Consider the following 25,245-nt stretch of genomic DNA (forward strand, 5'->3'; position numbering starts at 1 on the left):
GATAGAAAAGTGTACAAGTGCATTCTGTTACCTGACTTTAATGAAATGTGTTTGATTGGCTTAGCCAGCTGTATATTGATTCTCATGCTGCAGTTTGTCCAAGCATAAGGATGTCAGCAACTCAGCCTTAAAGAGGAGAGGAAAGGAAAGAGAGGGAAGATAAATAAGCCTATAAGAGCTGCTTTGAGTAAGGCGACAGGATGGAGAGGAGTCACCAGGTTTGTTAAAGACTGCTGGCTGCATTGCAGAGAGATAGGCTGCTGGTTAGGATGCCCAGGGAGGGGAGGGGAGCAAGGGGTGAAGGAGCCATTCAGCAGCATCTGCCTCCTAGTCGGCTAGATTGGACGGTGTGACAAAGGAGAAGGAGTTTAGCTCTGCTGCAAATATTAGGTGCAGGAACAAGCGGATACTGCAGAAGAGAGGAGAGAAGCTGGACAAGCCCCGAGGACAAAGAGGAAATCAGAGCAGAGGCAGAGACTGAGCTTCTAGCTTTGAACCTCAGACACTTTCACTTTGGCCATGACCATGATCATGGTCAGGAGCAACACACGCAGAGAGCAAAATAACTGCTGCTTAACACCAACAGAGACTGCATCAGTATCAGCTGCTGGCTGAGCATCACTGATCATATTTCAGCTTGGGGGATTCATGCCCCGGGACAGTCCTGGAAGGAGAAGGAGGAGGAGGGTGGCTCACAGTCGTAGTGAAGGGTGGTGGTTAAAGCTGCCTGGTGTATTTTTGGATGTGAATTAAGCAAGCAAGCTGGAATAAAGATGTAGTGTGAGCTGGCGGAAGGAGGGGGGCAGAACAAGGAAAGTGCTGTGCAGAGGAGAGGAGAGGGCTGGATGTCCTGGCTTGACAGACTGAGAACTGGGGTGAGAAGAAAACAGTGGGGCCACTGGATCAGGAAGGTAAGGCTTTTAAAAATGTTTATTACTTGCCTCCACTAAAGAAAAATGAGTAATTTTCTTCTTTCTTTAACATAACTGCATTAAAACAAGGGTTTAGGTTTAAGTTTTTCAAAAATACTTGAAAAACTGTCATAACTTTTACATGGACAACACTGGGACAGAATTTAATTCCACTGCATGCAAATGTGATGCGAATGACAATAAAGAATCCTTGAAGAGGATAAACTAGGATTAGGTTTCAGTTCTGGGCACCACTTCAGATTTGGCAGGTAGATAGTAGTCAATAGTAACATTGCAGGATGGTGTTTAGTGTGTTGGATAGTGTGTGGTGAATGTTTGCAGTGTATGGTAGAGTCTTTTTTTCTTCCTGAAACTGTGAGTGAGTTAACTGATAGTTTGAACAGACTTAAGAGGCTCTGCTGTAAAATGACGCTGAAAACTAAAGAATCAGTGTGCACCAGTGTCGACATACCACCGTTGTTGTGTCCTTGTGTTGGCTCGTGGCATATACCACATTTTTTCCTTGTGTAGAGGAAGACAGTAACTGTTAGAAAATAGCCACAGAGCGCCTGTTTGAAGGCTTCTGGTGTCTCCAAAGAAAAACCCTGTGCTGTTTGATTTTCCATAGCATCACTGCTGTGCTGGACCTCTAATATGGTGGCCCTTTGTGCACAAAGCCTGCCAGTATTTGAGACCCTGCTTGTATGCAGTAAGAACTCAGGTGAATCTGATATGTCTAAGACTGTAACTTTCACAGAAGAACTAAAATATTCTTCCTATTAAAAAAAAATCATAGGAACACACCTTCTGTGCTACAACCTTATTTGGCCTGCTCTCTTACATCACAGTAGCAAGCTTTACGCTTACATTAAAGATGAACATTTCAGTGCATTTTAGGCAAAATAATTAACAATTCAATTCAATTTTATTCATATCATGCCAAATCACAACAAACAGTAGCCTTGAGGCGCTTCATGTTGTAAGGTAAAGACCCTACAATAAAACAACACTCTCAACTATTGATGATGTCTCTGAAACAACTGTTGGTCACATGGATATTTTTTAGTTTCTACAGAAAACACCACTTCCCCTCAATTCTACCAAACATATTTCTACAATTTACTTATTTGTTATACAGTCTGCAAGTTTTGCCTTTTGATTTATTGCTCGCTGGAGTCATTTGTCTGGTTTTCATGGTTCCAGAGAAAAAGCGCACATAAATCTACTGTACACCAAGCAAAGACAGAGAGCTGATGGTGAGCATAGCTTTTCAAAGCAAATATGATTTATTTCCCTTCAGGATTTTTCAAACCAAAGGAGAGCTAAAAGAAATTAATTAATTTTTTAAAGATCTATTTCAAAAGCATATTGGGAGCCAGTGTAACAGGGCTAAAATAGTGTTACCTTTGTTACCTTTTGTTACTGATTAAAAGTAAAAAGACTGTTCTGTAACATTTTTGTTTCACTGATGGTTACACACATCACATACATAAATGCTTCATACAGCTACTTCTGTTTTCAAACTCACGTGTAGTGCACTTTCTTGTGTATTGCAAGAATTTCAACTAAGCACTGATGCTTCAGCACTAACATGACAAATGAGGACTGCAACATAAGTGACTTCATGCAGCTGCTGCCTCATTTTAGGAGTATTTGCAACTTGTCAAGTCTGACACCACACACAAGATAAGCAATTCCTCAAGCCTTAAAACTAACAATTTAATGTCATATTAAACACAATCACACACATAATGTTAATGCTTGATAAATAAACTGCCAAAGTTAATTCTGTATCATACACAGTATAAGACATGTATGTAGCCATCATGAAGTCACCTGGTGATTTGTGAAGTCCTGTTATTTAGCCTCAAGTTGAGCATTTTCTCCATTCTTGGTGTCTTGAAACCACATGTTAATAGGTAGGGGTGGATCTGACCACATGGATAAAAGTGCATACCCATTGCGTATCAATTTGTCACTGACAAGCAATTAGCCAATGAACATGCACTGTTTAATCCATTTTCCCAAACATTTCTATACAGCAGGAAATATTTTTGCAAAAACACTGTTCACCCCCTGGTGGTCGTTTAAAAGAAGGCAGGCACTTCTGCACTGGCTTCACGTTTCAGACCTGGAAGCTACACCCTTGTTTTTTCAATATACAATATACACTGCTCAAAAAAATAAAGGGTACACTCAAATAACACATCCTAGATCTGAATGAATGAAATATTCTCATTGAATACTTTGTTCTGTACAAAGGTGAATGTGCTGACAACAAAATCATCAATGGAAATCAAATTTATTAACCAATGGAGGCCTGGAATTGGAGTCACACACAAAATTAAAGTGGAAAAACACACTACAGGCTGATCCAACTTTGATGTCCTTAAAACAAGTCAAAATGAGGCTCAGTATTGTGTGTGGCCTCCATGTGCCTGTATGACCTCCCTACAATGCCTGGGCATGCTCCTGATGAGGTGGCGGATGGTCTCCTGAGGGATCTCCTCCCAGACCTGGACTAAAGCATCCGCCAGCTCCGGGACAGTCTGTGGTGCAACATGATGTTGGTGGATGGAGCGAGACATGATGTCCCAGATGTGCTCAATCGGATTCAGGTCTGGGGAACGGGCGGGCCAGTCCATAGTTTCTATGCCTTCATCTTGCAGGAACTGCTGACACTCTCCAGCCACATGAGGTCTAGCATTGTCCTGCATTAGGAGGAACCCAGGGCCAACCGCACCAGCATATGGTCTCACAAGGGGTCTGAGGATCTCATCTCAGTACCTAATGGCAGTCATGCTACCTCTGGCGAGCACATGGAGGGCTGTGCGGCCCTCCAAAGAAATGCCACCCCACACCATTACTGACCCACTGCCAAACCGGTCATGCTGAAGGATGTTGCAGGCAGCAGATCGCTCTCCACGGCATCTCCAGACTCTGTCACGTCTGTCACATGTGCTCAGTGTGAACCTGCTTTCATCTGTGAAGACCACAGGGCACCAGTAGCGAATTTGCCAATCCTGGTGTTCTCTGGCAAATGCCAAGCGTCCTGCATGGTGCTGGGCTGTGAGCACAACCCCCATCTGTGGACGTCGGGCCTTCATACCATCCTCATGGAGTCAGTTTCTAACCGTTTGTGCAGACACATGCACATTTGTGGCCTGCTGGAGGTCATTTTGCAGGGCTCTGGCAGTGCTCCTCCTGTTCCTCCTTGCACAAAGGTGGAGGTAGCGGTCCTCCTGCTGGGTTGTTGCCCTCCTATGGCCTCCTCCACGTCTCCTGGTGTACTGGCCTGTCTCCTGGTAGCACCTCCAGCCTCTGGACACTACGCTGACAGACACAGCAAACCTTCTTTCCACAGCTCACGTTGATGTGCCATCCTGGTGTGGGTTGTAGAGTCCGTCTCATGCTACCACGAGTGTGAAAACACCACCAACATTCAAAAGTGACCAAAACATCAGCCAGAAAGCATAGGTACTGAGAAGTGGTCTGTGGTCCCCACCTGCAGAACCACTTCTTTATTAAGTGTGTCTTGCTAATTGCCAGTAATTTCCACCTGTTCTCTATTCCATTTGCATGTAAAATTGATTGTCAATCAGTGTTGCTTCCTAAGTGGACAGTTTGATTTCACAGAAGTTTGATTTAGTTGGAGTTATATTGTGTTGTTTAAGTGTTCCCTTTATTTTTTTGAGCAGTGTATATTTTATATATTTATATATATATGGTTTGCATTCCTTCCACTTCCCTTGTGTAGCCAAGATGCCAATTATCAAGAGTGAAAAAGTGGTGTTCTACACTCAGTTTTGTCATCACGATGGGTTCACCATCAGTGTAGCCATAGTGCACTGTTTATAGACTTTTATTATAGCATTAATACACTATTGCACTCAAAATAGCAAGTGTAATCATGAAAGAATATGATCTAACGTATAGCTATAGTTTTATTTTATGGTCATCAGTGGCTCCTAGAAATAATCCTGGCCCATTTAAATGTATTCCCAGTGAAAATGTTCTGGACTAAATAAGTACCTTGCTTATTCAACTCTGCTGCTCAACGCACAAATGCATTTTCCTTACAAATGTGACACCATTTAAGGGACACAAAACAGGCTTTCCAACAGGATAAGATTTATTGCCAAGAAGCATTGTTTGAACAAAGAAATAACTGATCAAACACAAATTTCCTTACTTTTAGACCTGCTTAACCTTTCTAGTAGCTGCAGATCAGATCTACATAACACTGAGAAAGAGTGTTTGACCATTCTTCCTCACAAAACCGCTTAACCTTATTCTGAGAATGTCTAGTGTGAACAGCTGTCTTTCAAGTGACATGATGTAATGTACCTGCATGTATATACCACCTTTCTAGTCTACCATGGTGAATGATTCAGTGACATTTTATTTGTCATTCCACTGCAAGTTTTTTTTTTTTTTTTTTTTTTTTTTGTCTAAGGTCATTTGTAGTGATATTAATTTAATGTTTAGATCATTATGTTTAGGTCATTATGTAGAAAACTCCAAAAAGATTTGGAATTGATTTTTTCCCTTATGATGTCAACCTGACAACACCACAAGCAGCAAAGTAGCCCAAAAACATTTCCTGTATTTCATGTGTTCTGATAAATATCCAAAAATTTGTGATTTTTTACAGATTCATGCAAATCAGCAATTGTTAATGATACAAAGGTCTTCTGTGATTATATTTATTTATTTATTTGTTGACAATGCATGGATAATATCAGCAAATCAGATTATTCCAGTTAGCTTTTTTTCTGTGAGTGTTTTCTTAGTTTTTCACACTTCTTTCACTGAGGTCTGTAAAAGAAGAGTCTGTGCTATACTGAAGAAATCTGAATAAAGGCTTTAACTGTGCTTTACATCAGTTACTCCAGAACATTGCGGTAACAACTCATGTTTGCAGTCATGCTCAGTTTTTACCATCACTCTTACTGATGACTTCATTAGCAGGAAGTCAAACTTGGGACCAATGGCTAAACTGTGTAATTCATCACAGATCCAAGTTCATTCATGCAATAAAGTACCAACCTGGCCCCTTATTCAAAGTTTGACTTTAACAAAGAGGCAATAAATTCTTCTGCATTATTTGCTAAAATTATAGAATAAATAATAGTATGGTACTGCTAACAGCTGCACAACTGACAAGTGATCAGTTAGAGTCATGGTAAAAAGAAAGCACACTGACTTTCAGTTCTAAGGTTTTATGTATCAGGACATAATAAAATCTGGTCATTAGCAGGTCTTAAAATTAGGTGAATACACCCTCAGGTGAACTACAAAACATGATGCATTTATCATGACATTATTTATTTAACAAAAGTTTAGCCAAAATGCAGAAGCAGTGTGTGACAAAGCCACTGCTTACTGCTTCCAAAGGAATTAAAGTAATTAGAAGCCAGCTCCTGATAATTCAATTCAATTCAATTTTATTTATATGGTTCCAAATAACAACAAGAGTCGCCTCAAGGTGCTTTATACTTTAAGATATAAAGCACCTTAAGACCCTACAATAGACCCTACAATAAAGAACACAATCAGACAACCTCCTATGAGCAAACACTTGGCGACAGTAGGAAGGAAAAACAGCACGAAAATGTCAGGGTGCAAGTGCCAGTACACTGGAAAGGCATGGTTTAAACTGTAAAACATGAAATGTAGGGTGGTAATGAGGGACTGGAGTCCACCAGCGATTGACCAGCCTCTGGTTCTGTGCCACAGTGCAGAGAAGAGCTGCCCAGGTCTGCCTCCACACCCAGTGACACCTCTGCAGGTGCTGATGCATTGAGGGCATAGGCAATTCCTCCTTCAGGCTAGGAAACACAGAAGGTTGGTAACCCAAGGTCACTTCAAACGGAGTGATTCTTGTAGCAGATGTAGTCAGAGAATTATGTGCACAGCTGATCCAAAGCAAATGTAAGCTCCAAGTAGATGGGTGGAGGGTGACCTCTATTTCTTGGTTTAGCCTTTCTGTCTGCCCATTGGTCTGGGGTGAAACCCGGAGTTAAGGCAGGCCTTATCTCCTACTGCCCTGCAGAACTCCCTCCACATAAATGAAATAAACTGAGGGCCTCTGTCTGAGACTATTTCTGTAGGGATTACATGCAGCCTAAACTAACTAGGCTGCATAGGATCCCAACTATCAGGTTAGCAGTCTCTGCAGCTGAGGGCAGTTTCTCTAGGGCCACAAAATGAGCTGCTTTAGAAAATTTATCAGCGATGAAGAGGACCACAGTCTTTCCAAGTAAGCCAGTAACAATGTCCAACACTTTATGAGACCATGGTCTACGGGGAATGGAAAGAGTTGACGACACAAAAGACATAAGGACATAAAGTTCAACTGATTATCAACAAGTCTGACCACCTCTATAAAAGTTGAAGTTTTGGCTTCTTTTTTTTGGATGGCGTATTCAGGTGTGTGTTAACACAATACCAAGGAGGAAAGACATCAGTAATGGACTTAAAAAAGCAATTGTTGCGGCCCATCAATCTGGAGAGCGTTATAAGTCCAAACAATTCCATCATTCTGCAGTAACAAAGATTATTCACAAGTGGAAAGCATTCAAGAGAGTTTCCAGTCTTCCCAGGAGTGGATGTCCCAGCAAATTAACCCCAAGGTCAGACCAGGCTATGTTCAGAAAAAATGCAGAAAACCAAGAGCTGCATCTCAGAATCTACAGGCCTAAGTTACTAGGTTATCGTTAAATGTTAAGGTTCATGACAGTACATTTAAAAAAGATATAATAAGTATGATTTTTTGGAAGGGTTGCCATGAGAACGCCATTCCCTCTAAAAAGAACATGAGGTACTTAATTTTTCACACGTAGCTTCTGCATTTTTGGCTTAATTTTTGTGAAATAAAGAATGAAACAGAGTAATATGTCATGTTTTGTAGTTCATCTGAGATTGTATTTACCTCATTTTAAAACCTGCTAAAGATGAAATTATTGTTTATGTCCGGATACATAAAACCTTAGAATTGAATTGAAGGAGGTTATACTTTTTTTTTTTACCATGATTGTAAAATATTAAAAAAATATATATATTTATTACTGAAAGTGTTTAAGTCTGAGCAGGATATTTTCTCTTACCCAAACAGACCACAATAACTATAATAAACAGGTTAGATGTTAAAACTCTTACTTTTGCAGTCTCCCTCTTAGGTTAAACACTGCTACATGTTAATATTCTTTCACTATAAAAATAAGTACATGTTAAAAAGAAGGAAAACATAAGATGGAGACAGTATGAAACATTTGTTATTCTTTTGCGCTCCCAATACTCTTTTTTGGATTGAATTAGGGTTGATTGTATTGAAGCTAAAGAGTGTTGACTGTGTGATTTTTGTTTCCACTAATAAGGAAAAGAATTTTTTTTAAAAAGTTAAAAAAAATAAACAGGTTAGATGTTAATGAATTTAACAGTTTTACAAAAATGATAGCAAGTTAGCTGAAAGGAAGAGATTAAACGGTTTTAACAGTGTTTAGTTAGATTTTGTTTTTTTCTGCTTCTGTTATGTGTATCCTGCCTCTCACCCGATGACAGCTGGGACAGGAATAATTCTAAAATTTAAGTCATTATCTCTTGTCTTTATTTTAAAAAGTAACTAAATAACTACATCACACAACTAATTACTAGAATTGCAGACACTGATTACTAATAGGTCGGTGATAAACTAATTTAATAGTTAGCAAAAAGTAACACATGACTAAGTGGAAATAATAAAATGCCTAGTTAAAAGTTATGGTTAGTTAAAAGGAGTATGTTAAATGGTAGTTAAAAGCTAAGTGCTAGCTAGCTAGTAAACTTAGTAAATGACCTGATCTATAAACAAAAAATATCTGTGGACAAAAAAAAAAAATCACAGTTTTCTGAAGCAGAATGTTTTAAGTCTAAATCCACAAAAAGATTCTGTTAAACTAATTTTTTAAAATTTAAATCATCACCACAAGTTTGTTAACAAAACAATATCATTAATGGGATTATATAGGAGCCAGTGACTCGGTATTACTGGTAAGTTTTCCACCTTCCCTCCCCATTTCTCTTTTCCCAGACATGGTCCACACACCACTCCTCCTCCTTCTGCCCCAGGCATGTAAAAGTCACTGTTCTGAGGCCAAAACCATCATTCAGTAACACCTCCACACCTCCTCTATGTGAACTCTCAGCACAGTCATAGAACCTGAATGCAGGAAATTATTCCCCTGCAGCACTCGAACACTGGGACACAACTGAGAATATTCAGTACTCACCTGATTCATGTGATTTATATGCGTTTATATTCTTTGTTCTGAATGGATGGATGGATGGATGGATGGATGGAACTACATTTTTACTCAATGAAGATTTTTTGGAAAATTGAGATTGCCTGTATCCTGGGTCCTCTTTAAAATGACTACCTTCTCTAAAGCCTGGATCCCAGCCTGGATTTGGATATAGACTTCAACCACATGTGTCCAGGCTTCCTGAATAACTACAGAATAATTCTGGACATGTTTTTCTCCAGAAGGATTGATTCCATGTTGAAGATTACTTTCTTTATGATGCCAGAGGTTGAGTCATATTTGTCTTCATGTTCTTTTATCATTCATAATTCTTATAATGTGTTTAGATTTCTGTGACTTTCTTTTCAAGTAGAAGACCCTAGAACATTTTGTTGGTGCTTTGATAGAGAAAACAGTTTTCTAAACTTTTTTGTTTGGAGAAAAGAAATCCAGAAAGCTCATTATTATTAGTCAGTAAAAGGGGTTAGCATTTTTATTTTTTAATTTCACTTGAGCACTAAGAAATTAAACTTTACTTTGAAGAAGCACTGAAAAAAACAGAGTAGTTTGTGCTAGGGGTGTCAGGGCAGCCCAGGTGATGGAACCTCAGGGTTAATTGGAGGTGTGCCCTCAGATCCCTGTCTAATCCCAGTTCCAGACCTCCTCTGGTGACTATGGCCCTCTAATCAAAAGAGTCTGTTACTGTCTGCTTGTTATGTGGCCTATGGCCCTGAGGCATTCAGACCACACTGCCACTTCCTGGTAGTATAATCCACTGTGGACCACATACTTTTTCTCCTTGGCTCCCATAGGCAAAATGAACTGCTGGGGGTATATTCTAAAAAGGCTTTCTATAAAGATTAGCTCAATTCATTAGAAAACAAATAAAACAAACAAAAAGAAAAACATGGCTTATCAATTGTTTAACAAAAGAGCAGGTCTGCTGCCCAGTGCATGAAAATACAGGTATAAATAAGAAAGCACACAAAGGAATCTTAACAGTTAAAAGTCAAGGATAATTGGTTAACTGCACGTAACTGTTGCTAAAGTAACTATAGCCTCAAAGTAACAGATTTAAATTATTTAAATTATTAGCTGAAAGTTAAAAGTAAAGACAATTTTGGAACTCCCATATTCCACAGAAAGCCATATTGGATTAGGTGAAAGATAAACAGTGGTGATGAATGGAAAGTTGTTCAGATATAAAGAGTAAGGGAAGAATTCTATAAGCATCTACAGCTAATAGAGAAGGGGTTACAATACTTAGCTTAATGTAATGAGTGAGAAAAACAGGATGCATTTAAATGTTTTAGAAGCAGATCAATGTTCTGAGTACTACAAATAAAATTCAATTCACCACCACTGTACTGAAGAAATAATAATAATTATTATTATTATCACTTTATTTGTATAGCACTTTCAAAACACAGTTACTTCACAGGCATACAGACACATAAACCATATGGTTAGACATTCATTCCAACACACAAAAAGCTGCAAAATATGGCCCAAGTTAAAGGGGACAAGATTAAGGGAAAGCTAACATATATAAATGTGTTTTCAGCAGTCATTTAAAACAAATTACAGACTCAGCTGACCTGTTCGCCTGAGGAAGGCTGTTACAAAGTTTGGGCACCATAACCTCAAAAGCATGATCGAGTGTGGAACAGTTTACACACCCTGGTTAGAGGACTGGAGAGACCAGCTGCAGTGATTTATAAATAACTGGACATGAATAACTTGAGCTTATTACATAATATTATACTACAGTATATTTCTAACTACTTCTCCATGAATCACCACCTTGCCTTGGTGGAGGGGTCTGTATGTTTCAGGGATCCCAGGGCATATGTTGTCAGGGGGCTTTTGCCCCCTGGTAAGGTCTCCCAAGGCAAATTGGTCCTGGGTGAGGGGCCATATGAAGAGCAATTCAGATTACCCCTGTGAAAGAAAGACCACGGGAACAGTTTACCCTGCCCGGGATAAGGTTACCAGGGCTCCAACCTGGTGGCCAGGAAATAAAGAAATATCGATATATTTTTATATGCGATTTAAGATGAGACAATATCGCTTATATCGATAAAGTCTATGTCACATCACAATCATAGATCCACCAGCTCAGCTTTCTCTTCTCCCAATTTGTCTCTGCACAACTTCACATTGCCCCACCTCTCTCCCTCACCACTTCACCCGTAAATCATGCAGGAAGCGACAGCATGGCAGTGTTGCCAACTTAGCGATTTTGTCGCTAGATTTAGAGGCTTTTTTCATGACGAAAACGAGACGATAACTAAATAAAAACTACCTAAAAGGATTAAAACGATGACTAAATTATTTAATTTTGTGACAGGGCGGGATAAGTTAGGAAAACATCCAATCAAACGCACAGTTGCAAAAATTTGGTGTAAACCCGGGAAGGCCAAACTACAATGTCAGCAGGGAGAAAGAGAAGAGCCGATGTATGGACACATTTGTCCTTTGACGTTGTGACAAACAAAACGATGTGTAAACCATGTGGGGCGACTATCTTGGGTAAAAACACGACAAATCTTAATCTTGGTCCTGAACACTGCCCTGTACCTTTCAGAACGTGTCCTGCTGTAAAACGCTCGTATTATCTCAGTAAGGTGGTGTTAATGGTCAGGTGTGTGGGAAGCAGGTGAAATAATATTGCAAAACTTTTAATAAATGTTTAATTTTGTGTAAGTGTGTATAATGACTAATTCAGGGGAATTGAAGAAAAAGCATTTACATTTTACACCCTTTATATTTTAGTCGACTAAATCGACTGTAGATTTAGTCGATTATATTCTTACACTAATTAGTCGACTAAAACTAGACTAAAACTAAAACTATTCAGATGACTAAATTATGACTCAAACTAAATTACATTTTTGTCAAAAGACTATGACTAAAACTAAATCAAAATTTGCTGTCAAAATTAACACTGTGTGATACGTCAGCACATATGTCTATGGATTTACTGAGCTGGCTAAAATGCTGCTGACTGAAAGATGGAATTTTGTTCATTCAGTCTGTTTACATGTTTTGTTATTTGCACAGAGTACTAGATGTACAGGAGTACACACAGGAGGAAGCACTTTGGTGAAGTTCTGCAGACTGGCTTTTTAAAGAATAAGTCAGCCTTTTGCTATTTTTGCCCTGCATCTTTTCTATTTACATTTTAATAGCACAGCTGTGAGTCTGTTGTTATGGAGGAAAAAAGCATTAATTTATTTGAGGAGCATTATTATTTAAATATGTCAATAGTTTATTTTTGAGCAATTTCTCATGTACATCTACAGCTGGGACATGTAGTGTTGACTCAGAAGTGCCTTTTTGTTTATACCTTTTGGGAGGAGAGAGAGAGAGAGAGAGAGACAGAGAGAGAGAGAGACAGAGAGAGAGAGAGACAGAGAGAGAGACAGAGAGACAGAGAGAGAGACAGAGAGAGAGAGAGATAGAGAGAGAGAGAGACAGAGAGAGAGAGAGACAGAGAGAGAGACAGAGAGAGAGAGAGATAGATAGATAGATAGATAGATAGATAGATAGATAGATAGATAGATAGATAGATAGATAGATAGATAGATAGATAGATAGATAGATAGATAGATAGATAGATAGATAGATAATATTGAGATATTATTCGTGGTCCCTAGGTCCACCCTCCTGTCGGTCCACCACCCACACGAGGTGCCATAGGGTTTTGGTGCAGGCCAAGGGGGCCAAGCCTCTATCAAGGCTGGAATTGAGTTAGTTCCTGAGGTTGAGAGATGCCGGCTAGAGATAGTCGGGCACATCTCATCGCACATATTGGGCTTTGGAACTAGTCTCCTGGAGAGGGGGCTCGACTCTGTTCCAGTCTGGAGTTGAGACAGTGGGCTAGGGTAGGTATCCTTTTACCACCTCAGCTTGCTGCCTGTACATTGGGGTTTTTACTGATGGACAAGAGGGTTGTTTCCCTGTGCCTTCAGGCAAAAGAATGGGTCCTGACTGTTCAGAGCAGTTCAGAGGACCCAGCCTTCTTGGAGTCACTGGGTGGGCTGCTCGAGGGTGCTCTATCTAGTGACTCCATTATCCTACTGCAAGACTTCAACACTCATGTAGGCAATGACGGTGAGACCTGGAGAGGCCTGGTTGTGAGGAACAGCCTGCCTGATTTGAATCTAAGTATTGTTCTGTTAGTGGACTTTTGTGCAAATCACAGTTTCTCCATGAGGAACACCATGTTTGAACATAAGGATGCCCATAAGTGCACATGGCACCAGGACACCCTAGGTCACAGGTCAATGACCAATTTTGTAACCACATCATGAGATCTATGGCCATATGTTCCCGACATTCAAATGAAGAGAGGAGCTGAGCTGTCAGCTGATCACCACCTGTTAGTGATCAGCTGACACCACCCCTTTTATGGACTGTTTTTTCTCCTGCCCTCAGGTAGAAGACACTGCAGCCTGACATACAGAACCACAAGGTTACTTGACAGCTTCTTTCCAGTGACCATCAGACTGCTGAAAACTACAAAATCTTAAGACAATTTATTATATAATATAAACTACTTACTGTACAATCTCTGTACACAATTAAAGTGCAATACAATGCAACCTACAGTACAATACAGTGAAATGGCATAGCTCAGTCATTCCCAAAGTTGACTGATCTAAAACCCAGAAAATTCCACAGGGCCCACCCAAATTTAAATCTTCACTCTCATCAAAATACAAGAGAAAGTCATGGACTTCTTTGAAAATTTGATTCAAAAACCATAACACAGGCTGCTGCCTATAAATTGCTAACTGCTACCCAGATATATGTGAGGTGCTAATGCCAATATGTGGCCCACTTGCCACTGGGACACAAACTTCAATACAGGAGCATTTAGGTCAGAGTTTTCATGAACAAAAGCACAAAATTGTTCTTTTGCTGTGACATTGTGCACCGGACAAACTTCAACAGGCCTTTAATTAGAGCTTTTAACTTGGGGAAACAGAAGAAAGGAGCACCAGAGGTTCTGATGGAAGAATGGGAGATTTAGTTGCATTTCTTCAACAACAATATTACTAGTACCAACTGCAGCAGCAGCACTACTGTTACCAAAATAGTGGCAATAATAGTAGTAGCAGTAGAGTCAAATTTAAAATAATCCACATGTCACATAAGCGCATCAGTGACTCCAACAGTGTAGGTCTCCTTTTGCTGTTTCTAAGAGGTACATAGCTCAACTATTTTGAAAAACAAAGAAAGTAACAGGGACACTCCTGGTTGCAAAAGTATCTGATCAGTGTAGACATAGTATTATAAGTCCACACAAGTGAGAGGTTTGTGTAAGGACTGAAGCTAAAAACAAAGCACAAACACAAAAAGCAAACAGGCAGCTAAATTGGGAAAAGGTTTAGTTGCCTGGAAAATTCAAAGAAAATCTAAAAATATCAAATCAAACTTTCTGGTATTCTTTAATTGAACGTTCTGCACTGTAGCTTTCTCTTTTTTTTCTGTATTTGATTCTTGGTGTATTCTATTATTTTAACTGAAACATGTGAGTTAAAGCTCACAATTCCTTCTTCACTCAACATCAAATTTAATGCTATTAGAAAATTGTGCTGAGACTGAGTGGCTCTCAGAATATAGTTTGTGTGCTCTCAAAGCGTTTCTTTTTCAGCTACTTCCATATGAGAGCCAATTAAGTTTACTCACTTGCGTCTGTGTTTTTTTCCCTTTTTTTTTTTTTTATTTCCTTTTCTGATCTTCTTCCCTTCACAAATCCCTTTCCCTTTCTCTTAACCCGTCTCCACTCACTCCCTGGTTCTCACTTTGACATCTTTTGGGGACCCCTCTTCCTGCTCCACCTTCAGATGCCCTCTCGCTATAGGAATGCGCTGAACATCGTGGTCACCACCCTTTTTGCTGCGGTGGTCCTCTTCACCATCCTACTGGCCTATGTTACAGGTTCATGTCAACCGCAAACATGTACATGATAATAAAAACATATAATGTTCATATTTATTTATTTTTCTTTCTTCATTATGAAGGCTACCAGTTTATCCACACTGAGCAGCACCACCTGTCCTTTGGCCTATATGGTGCCTTCCTCTCCCTCCACCTTTTTCTTCAGAGCCTCTTCGCCTTCTTGGAGCATCGGCGGATGAGGAGTCCAGCCCAGCCTCAACACCTCCGTCGTTCTGTGGCCCTCTGCATCGCAGCCTACCAAGAGGACCCAGACTACCTGAGGAAGTGCCTGCGCAGCATCTGCCGAATCTCTTTCCCAGGCTTGAAGGTGGTGCTGGTTGTGGATGGAAACAGGCCAGAGGACCACTACATGATGGACATTTTCCAGGAGGTGATGGGCGGGGCAGACCAGGCTGGAAGCATGGTGTGGAAGGGGAACTACCACAGTGATGGGAGTGGAGGGGGAGGTGTCGGAGGTGGGGGAGGGTGTGCAGCGCACATGGAAGAGACAGCACAGGTGTCAAGGATGGTCAGAGGTTGCCGCTATTCTTGCATTATGCAGGAGTGGGGAGGGAAAAGGGAGGTGATGTACACTGCCTTTAAAGCACTGGGGGACAGTGTGGACTACGTGCAGGTAAGGGCTACACACACAGAAATCATTGTCCATTTACACCTGCACTGGCAAAAAAAAAAAAAAAACCCAACACATTTAGGCTCAAATTTACACATGATCTGTGTAGTCATTCTGACCACTTACTAACTCCAGTAATGTCTGTCTGTTTAACTATGTTTAAAAAAAAGAAAAAGAAAATGATATGGGTCATATGTATTTTTTAAATTAGTTAGTAACTTACCTTAGCTTTAACCCGCTCAAGTATTTTGTTAAATGGAATTCATGGTACTATGCATATGGGAAGACTATATATATATATATATATATATATATATATATATATATATATATATATATATATATATATATATATATCATGACTGTGATGATGTTGCGTGCAGGTACGATGCTGATGGGTTAATAACAACAACAACAACATCTATAGAGCAAAGTCAAAATGTACAATTAGAGTTTCAGGTTGAATTAACATAACTTAAAGTCCTTCTAGCTGTTCTGTGTGGCAGTACTGAGGTTAATGCTAACATGCTTATATTTAACAGAAATCAATTTTAGCATCTCTATTGATCATGCTAACATTTAATTAATGCTAAATTCATTATAGTACAAGTGCAGTTGAAGCTGTTAGGAATCTCATTTTTGTAGGTCCTAATTTGTCAGCAACAAAAGTAATGCATTACTTTTCCAATTCTGTAAAGTGTGTTGTCAGGAGTAAGTAAAAATAAAGCATCTGTTTATTAGGAAAAAATCTGAATTTAACTAACTACTGACTACTGTATTAGTATAATACATCACTCTAGCTGTGGGTTACTGTGTAAAACCTTTACTATGTAGTTTATTGTTGAAGAACCTACTCTCCATTTTTTAGTCATTTAGTCCCTGCTGAGACGATAATCTAACAGTATTTTGTGTGTAAAACATCACCAGTACATCAACTAAATTATTTTCTTATCCTTCCCAATTCAAGTGCATATTCCTAGCTTCAGTGGTCGCTGAACAAGTATGTTTAGTCACCCAAGAGAGAAATTCAGACTGTACCCACATAACGATCACAGCCGGCTTTGCGTTTCTGCATAACCTGGCATGTTTCTTCTACTGCTTATATATTAAACACTATATTTTAACATATTTAAATAATATTAACACCTAGTAATAAATTAGGAATGAAAAACTGATATGTGTAAATTAAACTTTTTTTGTGGTATTTCGCATTTTTACCCGTGAGTCACCTGAAAAATTCTGGCCACTGTTCATCTGTAGTGAGTGTAGCTGTCCGCTGTTTACCTTGGCTGACAACATGCTGGGTGAGAAATGTCCACATGTATTTATTCTGGAGTAGGCTGAAAAACTGACAGCGATGCTGAGGTGAGTTGTTGAGAATATCCAGAACTTTTCTGTCAGTAAGCACTGCTGTTTTTACTGCCATTAGCTGCTGTTAGCCTCTGTTAGCTGCTGTTAGCCTCTGTTAGCTGCTGTTAGCCAGCATTAGTGAAACTTTCTTTGAAGTAGATCTAACATTGTTGGACTTGGACATTCGGCAAATAAACCTTCAAACAATGTGAGAAAGTAATCCAAATGTAATCTGCTTATCAGAGTGTGATTTTGTATGATTTTTGGGACACTTGAACCTAACATTAGTTCAGAGGTGGGAAGTAACAAAGTACAAATACTTTGTTACTGTACTTAAGTAGATTTTTCAGGTATCTGTACTTTACTTGAGTATTTATTTTTCTGACTACTTTTTACTTTTACTCCCTACATTTTTACACAAATATCTGTACTTTCTACTTCTTACACTTTCAAAACAACCTTGTTACATTAGGTTTAACGTGTCTGAGAGAAGTTTGCATTTCCACACAGTGTGCCCTCAAACATCAAACGATCTGAGCCTAAATGGAGGAATAATAACATATAGGAGACAATCGTACTGGCGTATCCTCCATCATCAGGGCTTGTTGCATACAAAGAGATTAAAGAGGCAAAACCATATAATGTATCATTTATAGTGCTATAATCAAGGGTTACAGTGGGCTGGACCGAGTGCCGATGTCCATAAGTTGTGCTCGTGGTACTTCAGTATTTAGTTAGCACTGCAGAAGAGGAGCGAGCATAAAGAGAGTAACGTGTGACAGGTAATTTTAAATGCAACGTTTCTAAATGCCCAGCAAATATCAGCACAAAAAGTGTCTGCAGTTTGTCACAGTGTGTCTGCTAGCTAAAGGAACAGCTGCTGTATTTACAGGGAGAGCAAAGAATGAGTGATAACTTCACTCAGATGGAGAACGATGTAAGGACAGGAGAGAAAGAAAAGCGCTGCAGCAGCAGATCATCTGATCACAGCCTGCACACCAACATCATTTACTGTAGCTCACAATAGAAAGTGGTGATTCTTCTTCCCATGCAGAGCCACTACAGCTAATCTTAGACTTCCTGCACCTTCCTAATCCCACTGTAACCCCTGAGTATCCTCATTTTTGTGTTTAGGTGTGGAGGCACAGTCACCCTCTACTATGTAGGACACAGAGAACAGAGCTGTGTTCCCTTTCACAGCTTGTGGCCTACATAACAGATTCAAGCTGAGTACATTCATTAGGATTAGAATGTACGTTACAAATGAATACAAATGAATAACGTTTGTATTCTCATGTAATATTATTTTATATTATTACAATATATAATGAGGTTCAGTTAGCTTTACACAAAAATAGCTTGTAGAAACATCCTCCAAAGAGCTAGTTTTACTTTCTTACTTTGAGTACATTTCAGAGCCTGTACTTTTTTACTTTTATGTACTTGAGTAAAGAAGTGTAGTAGTTTTTAAACACAAGTACTTGTACTTCTACGCAAGTACAGAATGTCAATACTTTTGCCACCTCTGCATTAGCTGGCATAACATTAGCTTATAACTGGTTCATGGTCTTTGCCTTACAATATAAAGTATCTTGACTTATTTGCTGTGATTTGGCACTATTTAAATAAAATTGAACAGAATTGGATAACTAGCTGTTGTTGTTTTGCTGGTTCATTAACAGCTGTCCAGAAAAGGAAAGGTCTAATCTGCTGACAAGTAACTGTGACAATATGAGGAATAAATAAGCATGTTTGTGCATGTTTTTTTTTTTTTGTATGCTAGAGCCCTGACTTCAGTTCAGGTTGCTTGCCAAGAAATTTCAGATATTTATTGACTGCAAGTCCTTCAGCATGACTGAGAAGAGGTTTTAGACCATAAAAGAAAATACAATACATATATGGCAATACATATATTTCTATAACATAAAATCATAAATGTGTTTTATTTTTCACTTAATGATTTTATGTTATAAAGCTATTTTAAAGACTTATTAATCACTTTTAAGGGCAGTTGTGGCCAGACACTGGGTGTCTGTTTTATCTTGTTTTAAGTTTTTGTGCAGTTGAAACAATCACCTGAAACAAAAATGTTAAGACTATTTTAATGCCAAATGCAAACTAACCATGCAATCCCAAAACTACTTTGAAAGAGTGGATAAAAATTTCATATCTGCATTCCAAACCAGTGGATATCTAGTTCCTCCTTCATAGCCAGCTGTTGCACACCCTCAGTGTCCCAGCTGTGGATCAAAGATCATGTCCACAGCTGAACCAGGTGCGCTGAAATTACAGTTAACCAGCTGGGATGTCTGACAGCAGCCTCTCATTGTTCTCCTGCATTTTAGCGTCAATACCAGTGCCTGTTTGGCAACACCTGGAGTTTAATTTGACTGCTGTTTGTAATTGTCTGAGCCTGTGTTTGACCCTCAGTAGGCCTTACCTTGAATTTTCTGTTTTGTCTTTTTTTCCAGGTGTGTGACTCAGACACAGTTTTAGACCCAGCTTGTACCATAGAAATGCTAAAGATCCTCGAGGAAGATCCAATGGTGGGAGGGGTTGGTGGAGATGTACAGGTAAAACACAATATTGGAAAAAGGAAAACAGAAAAGTCACCTGAAAGTCTCTTGACACTGATTAGAGTTTAATTCTCCACCTTCTGAATCCCACTGTAACCCCTGAGTATACTCATGTTTGTGTTTAGGTGTGCAGGCACAGTCGGAGGCACAATACATTTTTTAAAAATGTATTCAAATTAAAGAAATTAGATCTTTCTTTCTTTTTTATGGATTAACATAGCGTTTGCCTTCTTTATTAAGTTGGTTCTCCAGTTTTTATGTATGCAACATGGTTCTCTCAATCTGTTTTTTGGGACTGATCAGTAACCGCAAACTGACTGTTGCTGTTGACAGCTTGTTTTGAAACACTATTGTGTCTTCTAGTGTACTTTAAATAATGGGCACCATTTGACATGCCTATAAACAAATCTAAATCCTTCTCAATAATACATTTGACCTTTTACATTGAATACATGTGAAAATAGCAAAACAATGTGATTTGGCAAGCAGGTCTTGGTCAATGTTTTTTTCAACGCAAGATAAGGCTTTGTTAAATAATTCAAAGATACATGACATGACAGACAATCCATCATGTCAGCTTGAAAGGCTCAACACAACTGTGGTTCTCATTCACTGAGAAAAGTTTGGGGCACTTTGACCAAAAACAGAAATCACAGCTAGCTCAACAAGTGCCAGCCGCTAGTTTGTTCCAGACAAACACAATCGCATGAAGCTACAGAAGAAATCTTCTGGTGATGAACCAGAAGATTTCATAGTTGGTTACTTTAGCTTGGTATATATCCTGTTAAGGCATCTACTGTATTGTGGCTCTGTGTCATAGAGCTATATAGAAAAGTTCTGAGCAGTTCAACCAAAGAGCCATAAAGAGTTGCACAAAACAACATATAAAATCTGCTAACTGCCTATAACTTTGCAGAAAGAAAAAATATTTTTTACATGAATTTATTAAATCTCTGCTTTGAAGTTAGAAAAAAGTCACCAGTTTTCTCCATTAGGACCAATTAAAACTGTCTACCTTGCATATGCATCTAAGAATGAGAAAGTTACTCATATTCTCCTTACCAAGTTGGCAACCCATGTAGGGATAAGAGTAGGGTTTGGCTTACATCCATATCTTTATATTTAATTTTTGCCTGTTTGAAATACTCAAATATAAAATCTTAACAGGAAAAAAACTACAATGCAAAAATGTAGGACACTTCATTTGTAACTCTTTCTAGCTTCTGAAAATCTTTCTATTTAGTATGTGGCTTAAACAAAACCCAGCCCTAACACTAACCCTAGATGGGTCTTGGGATATATGATTACAGTGTAAACACATAACTTAAGATACAATGAAACCTGAAGATTTTCTTTTCTTTTGTTCTTCAATATATTTCTCTTCCAGATCCTCAACAAGTATGACTCATGGATCTCCTTCCTAAGCAGTGTGCGCTACTGGATGGCCTTCAACATTGAGCGCGCATGCCAGTCCTACTTTGGTTGCGTCCAGTGTATCAGCGGTCCTCTGGGGATGTACAGGAACTCCTTGCTACAGCATTTCCTTGAGCCATGGTACCACCAGACCTTCCTAGGCTCCAAATGCAGCTTTGGAGATGACCGCCACCTCACCAATCGAGTGCTCAGCTTTGGATACAAGACGAAATTCACGGCTCGATCACAATGTCAGACTGAGACACCAACCCAGTATCTGCGTTGGCTCAACCAGCAGACTCGATGGAGCAAGTCTTACTTTCGTGAATGGCTCTACAATGCCCTGTGGTTCCATAAGCACAGCCTCTGGATGACTTATGAGTCCATGGTCACTGGCTTCTTCCCATTCTTCTTGGTTGCCACAGTCATCCATCTGTTCTATCGTGGACGACTGTGGAACATCCTGCTCTTCTTACTGACGGTCCAGTTGGTTGGGATGGTGAAGGCCACATATGCCTGTTTTTTGCGTGGCAGCGTGGTCATGATCTTCATGTCACTTTACTCTCTTCTTTACATGTCCAGTCTGCTCCCTGCCAAAATATTTGCCTTGCTCACTATCAACAAGGCTGGATGGGGCACATCAGGCCGCAGAAAGATTGTGGTCAACTTCATTGGTGCTGTGCCAGTCACAGTGTGGACCATGGTGCTACTCGGAGGTGTGGCATATACGGTTTACTGTGAAACACAGGAACCATTCAGTGAGACCGAGAAAGCCTTGTTGATAGCAGGGACGATACTCTATGCCTGTTACTGGCTTATTCTGGTGGTGCTCTACTTGGCAATCGTAGCCAAACGGTGTAATAAGAAGGAAGAGCAGTATCATCTGTCATATGCAGAGGCCTAAACCAGAGAGAGACTGCTTGTCTGAGTTTCACTGCAGCATGATTCTAGCAAGGTCTCTACTCACCCTGCTAGAGCAATAAGCAGTGAATAAGAAACACACATCCTCATCACTTGTACGACAAAACTGTGGATCTATTGGAGCAGCACAAATCCAGTTGGGGGGACTTAAGAGATCCATACAGCTCTCCCATTTACCCCATGTTTTATGGTGCTTCACAGTGAAAAACCAAGCAGAACTGGTCATAATGTTATGAAGTGTTCATAAATATGCTCAGAAGAACATCAGGTAATTGATGGGTACAGGTGAGCTGTAAAAGTGCCAAACAGACTAGAATTTGTTTTTATATTGACGATATTCTCTCAGATCAATCAGAGCACCTGCTTCGCAAAAGAGAAGGGAGGCTCAGTTGGATTTAGATGTTTAAGTGGATCTGAAGTGATTAGACAGAGACAAAACAAAATGTAAAAGTTATAAAACTGCTAACAAATTCAACTGAACAGTCTATCTGGCATAGAAGAAAAGAGAAGATGCCCATTTGTCATGGCTGGTCAACATGGGTGTAAAAATATATTGAGGAGAGAAGTAGGAAGAAAGTCTTGCACCTCTCTGTGAGTTATACACCAAAACACATGCAGACATACTCTATAACGTCCTAAGATCTGCACAGTTGGTGCATGAACAGGGAAAGCATGAATACCACCCATGCATCCATCCATTTTCTTCCACTGCATACCTGCTAGTGGTGTGAATTTCAGCAAATTAGCAGTGTGCTCTTAACAAAAATAATGTTTGCAAGATTTTACTATGATTGTGCACCAACTGCCACCTTTTGTAATAATTTTCAACATGTTGACATATTGATTGCCCTTTGTCACTGATTCTGTTCATAATTTTTATGGACAGAATTTCTAGGCATAGCCAAGTGACGGATGGCTTCCGCCTTAGTGGTCACAGAATCTCATCTCTGCTCTTTGCAGATGATGTGGTCCTGTTGGCTTATCAGGTGGTGGCCTCCAGCTCACACTGGAGTGATTTCGCAGCCAAGTGTGAAGCAGAAGTTATGAGAATTGGCACCTCCAAGTGTGAGGCCATGGTCTTCAGCTGGAAAAGGGTGGAGTGCCCACTGCCAGTCAGGGATGAGTTGCAGCCCCAACTGCAGTTGTTTAAGTATCTTGGGGTCTGGACCTGGACTGATATGTCAAACCGGTGCTATAATGTTTTTGGTGATTGGTTCTGTGTTTCCCGAACAGAACTGGTGCTCAAAAATTAAACTGGCATACCAGTAGCAATAAGATGTGTAGCTATGAGTGGTCTGGGATCAACATGTATTCTAATATCCTTCAGCAAAGTAACAGCAACAAGAGATTTAGGCAAATGAGGAATCACACAAAACATTGTTAATAAATTATATACGTCATTGAAAGATGTTGCATTATTAAAGTTGTTATATTGTTATTAAGTCAGTTTCAATGGCCTTAATACAGCAACTTTTTCCTCAACACATTAAATATTTTTTTTTCTAAAATAACATCCAGGAAAATGAGAACGTTTCAAGCTGATGAAAATTTGCAAATTTATTTTTTGATGTGATATCAGAAAAAGTCCAGAAACAAGAAACTATTAGCTATTTAGTTTTCTCTCTTATTCCATTTCTTTCTTACTTTCCATGAACTGACCTCAGGCAGCTCATCGTACCTCTGTGCGATAAGGGACGCCGGGCCAGCCTGAGGCATAGGCGACATATGCCGCTGCATAGGTCAGGGGGCCCCCAAGCTCACCTAAATTTTTCATGAAACTTTTTTTTTTTTTTAAAACACACCAGTGTCCTAAAAGAAAGAAGAAACTATTACAACACTCCAGAATTATACAATTGTAGCAATACTAATTTAATGAGTAGACTACTTGACGATTGACTTCATGTGTCAGTGTGCCTTCAGGTAGTTTGGCAGTATTGCACACTGGCAGTGCTCCAGGTGACCTGATGGTCTGTCAGTTACGGTCATTTGTGGATGAGGCTACAAAACAAATGTCACAGAAAGGACCTGTCGCTCTGGAGCAGAGAAGAGGAAACAGAGAAGATTAGAGGAAGAAAAAAAAGGCAAGAAGGCAAAGGTATGGTTCCATGAGTAATTACAATATGTTTAGTTGGTAACCAACTCCAAACGGTTCACTAGCTGGCTAGGTATGGTCTTTATCATGTCGCTAGATCTCTATCACAAAAGCACAACCTGTCAGCCTGTGTCACTGTCCTCAGTGTGTTTCTAGTTATATACATTTTGCTCGGATCTTTTACTGGTGAAGTTAATGATTGAAACAACTGAACTGACTTTAACCACATGGTTCTAAGTATGACTTTATAAACAAGTAGCCAGCATATCGGCGTATGTGTTGTGTGAAAAATGGCAAAATGCTTGAAAAGTTGCTGCTTACATAGCAGATGAATGAATTGGTCCATTCAGTCATAGCACTCCAATTCCCATCTTTACCCCTGTCTCTTTGATAAGCAGAAAAGAGTCGATGGATGGACTCCAGCAGAATGGGCATTTACTGGTTAAGTTATGCCTCTGTCAAATGTGCACATATTCATACCTACATGCTGTAAATGTTCTGGTAACATATAACAGAGATATTTGGAATATTTTTCACCAAGTTTATCTTCCCCGCCTTTTCCTTTATTCTTTCTAGTTTCACATTCAAATTGTGGCCTCTCAGTTTAAATTCTAATTTTAATGGCTTTCACATTCATTAAATGTCAGTGGCATTTTATTCAGTGTGAATCCAGATAATCAATGTATTTGTGTCAAACCTGGCATTTATTCAATTCTGACATTCCGTCATCTACACTTGTGGTATTTGTTAGTACTGAAGTGCTGTCTTACACTTGCACATTAAAACTGAAAATGTATGTTCATCATTTATTGACTTATTAAATACAAAGACTGAATGTTGCACATTGAGCACTGTTTTTTTTTTTTTGTTTTTTTTTTAAGTCTGATCAACCACTAACAATCCAGTGACAGTAAAGAAACACAGATTGAAAAGATAGCTCAGTGGCTCATGGACTGCTCCTCCAGTCGGCATGGCGAAGTATCCTGGGGCAAGATACTGAACCCCAAGTTGCCCCGATGCATCTGCAAGTGTGTGTGAATGTTAGAAAAAGTGCTGGACACCTGAGTGAATGAGTAGTATGAAGCCCTTTGAGCGCTCAGCTTGAGTAGAAAAGCACTGT

General features: G+C 39.5%; 1 protein-coding gene across 1 annotated transcript; it reads left to right on the forward strand.

The window, feature by feature from the left end:
- Positions 1 to 374: 374 nt before the first annotated feature.
- Positions 375 to 25,064, forward strand: LOC115782339 (hyaluronan synthase 3-like). The gene is made up of 5 exons (XM_030732471.1): positions 375 to 911; positions 15,049 to 15,142; positions 15,226 to 15,776; positions 19,595 to 19,696; positions 21,087 to 25,064. Exons 1-5 carry the CDS (start codon positions 846 to 848, stop codon positions 22,014 to 22,016), a joined length of 1,743 nt encoding a protein of 580 aa, XP_030588331.1. The 5' UTR covers positions 375 to 845; the 3' UTR covers positions 22,017 to 25,064.
- The last annotated feature ends 181 nt before the right edge of the window (positions 25,065 to 25,245 follow it).

This window comes from Archocentrus centrarchus, chromosome 6 (assembly GCF_007364275.1).
Source record: "Archocentrus centrarchus isolate MPI-CPG fArcCen1 chromosome 6, fArcCen1, whole genome shotgun sequence".
NCBI classification, from domain to species: Eukaryota; Metazoa; Chordata; class Actinopteri; order Cichliformes; family Cichlidae; genus Archocentrus; species Archocentrus centrarchus.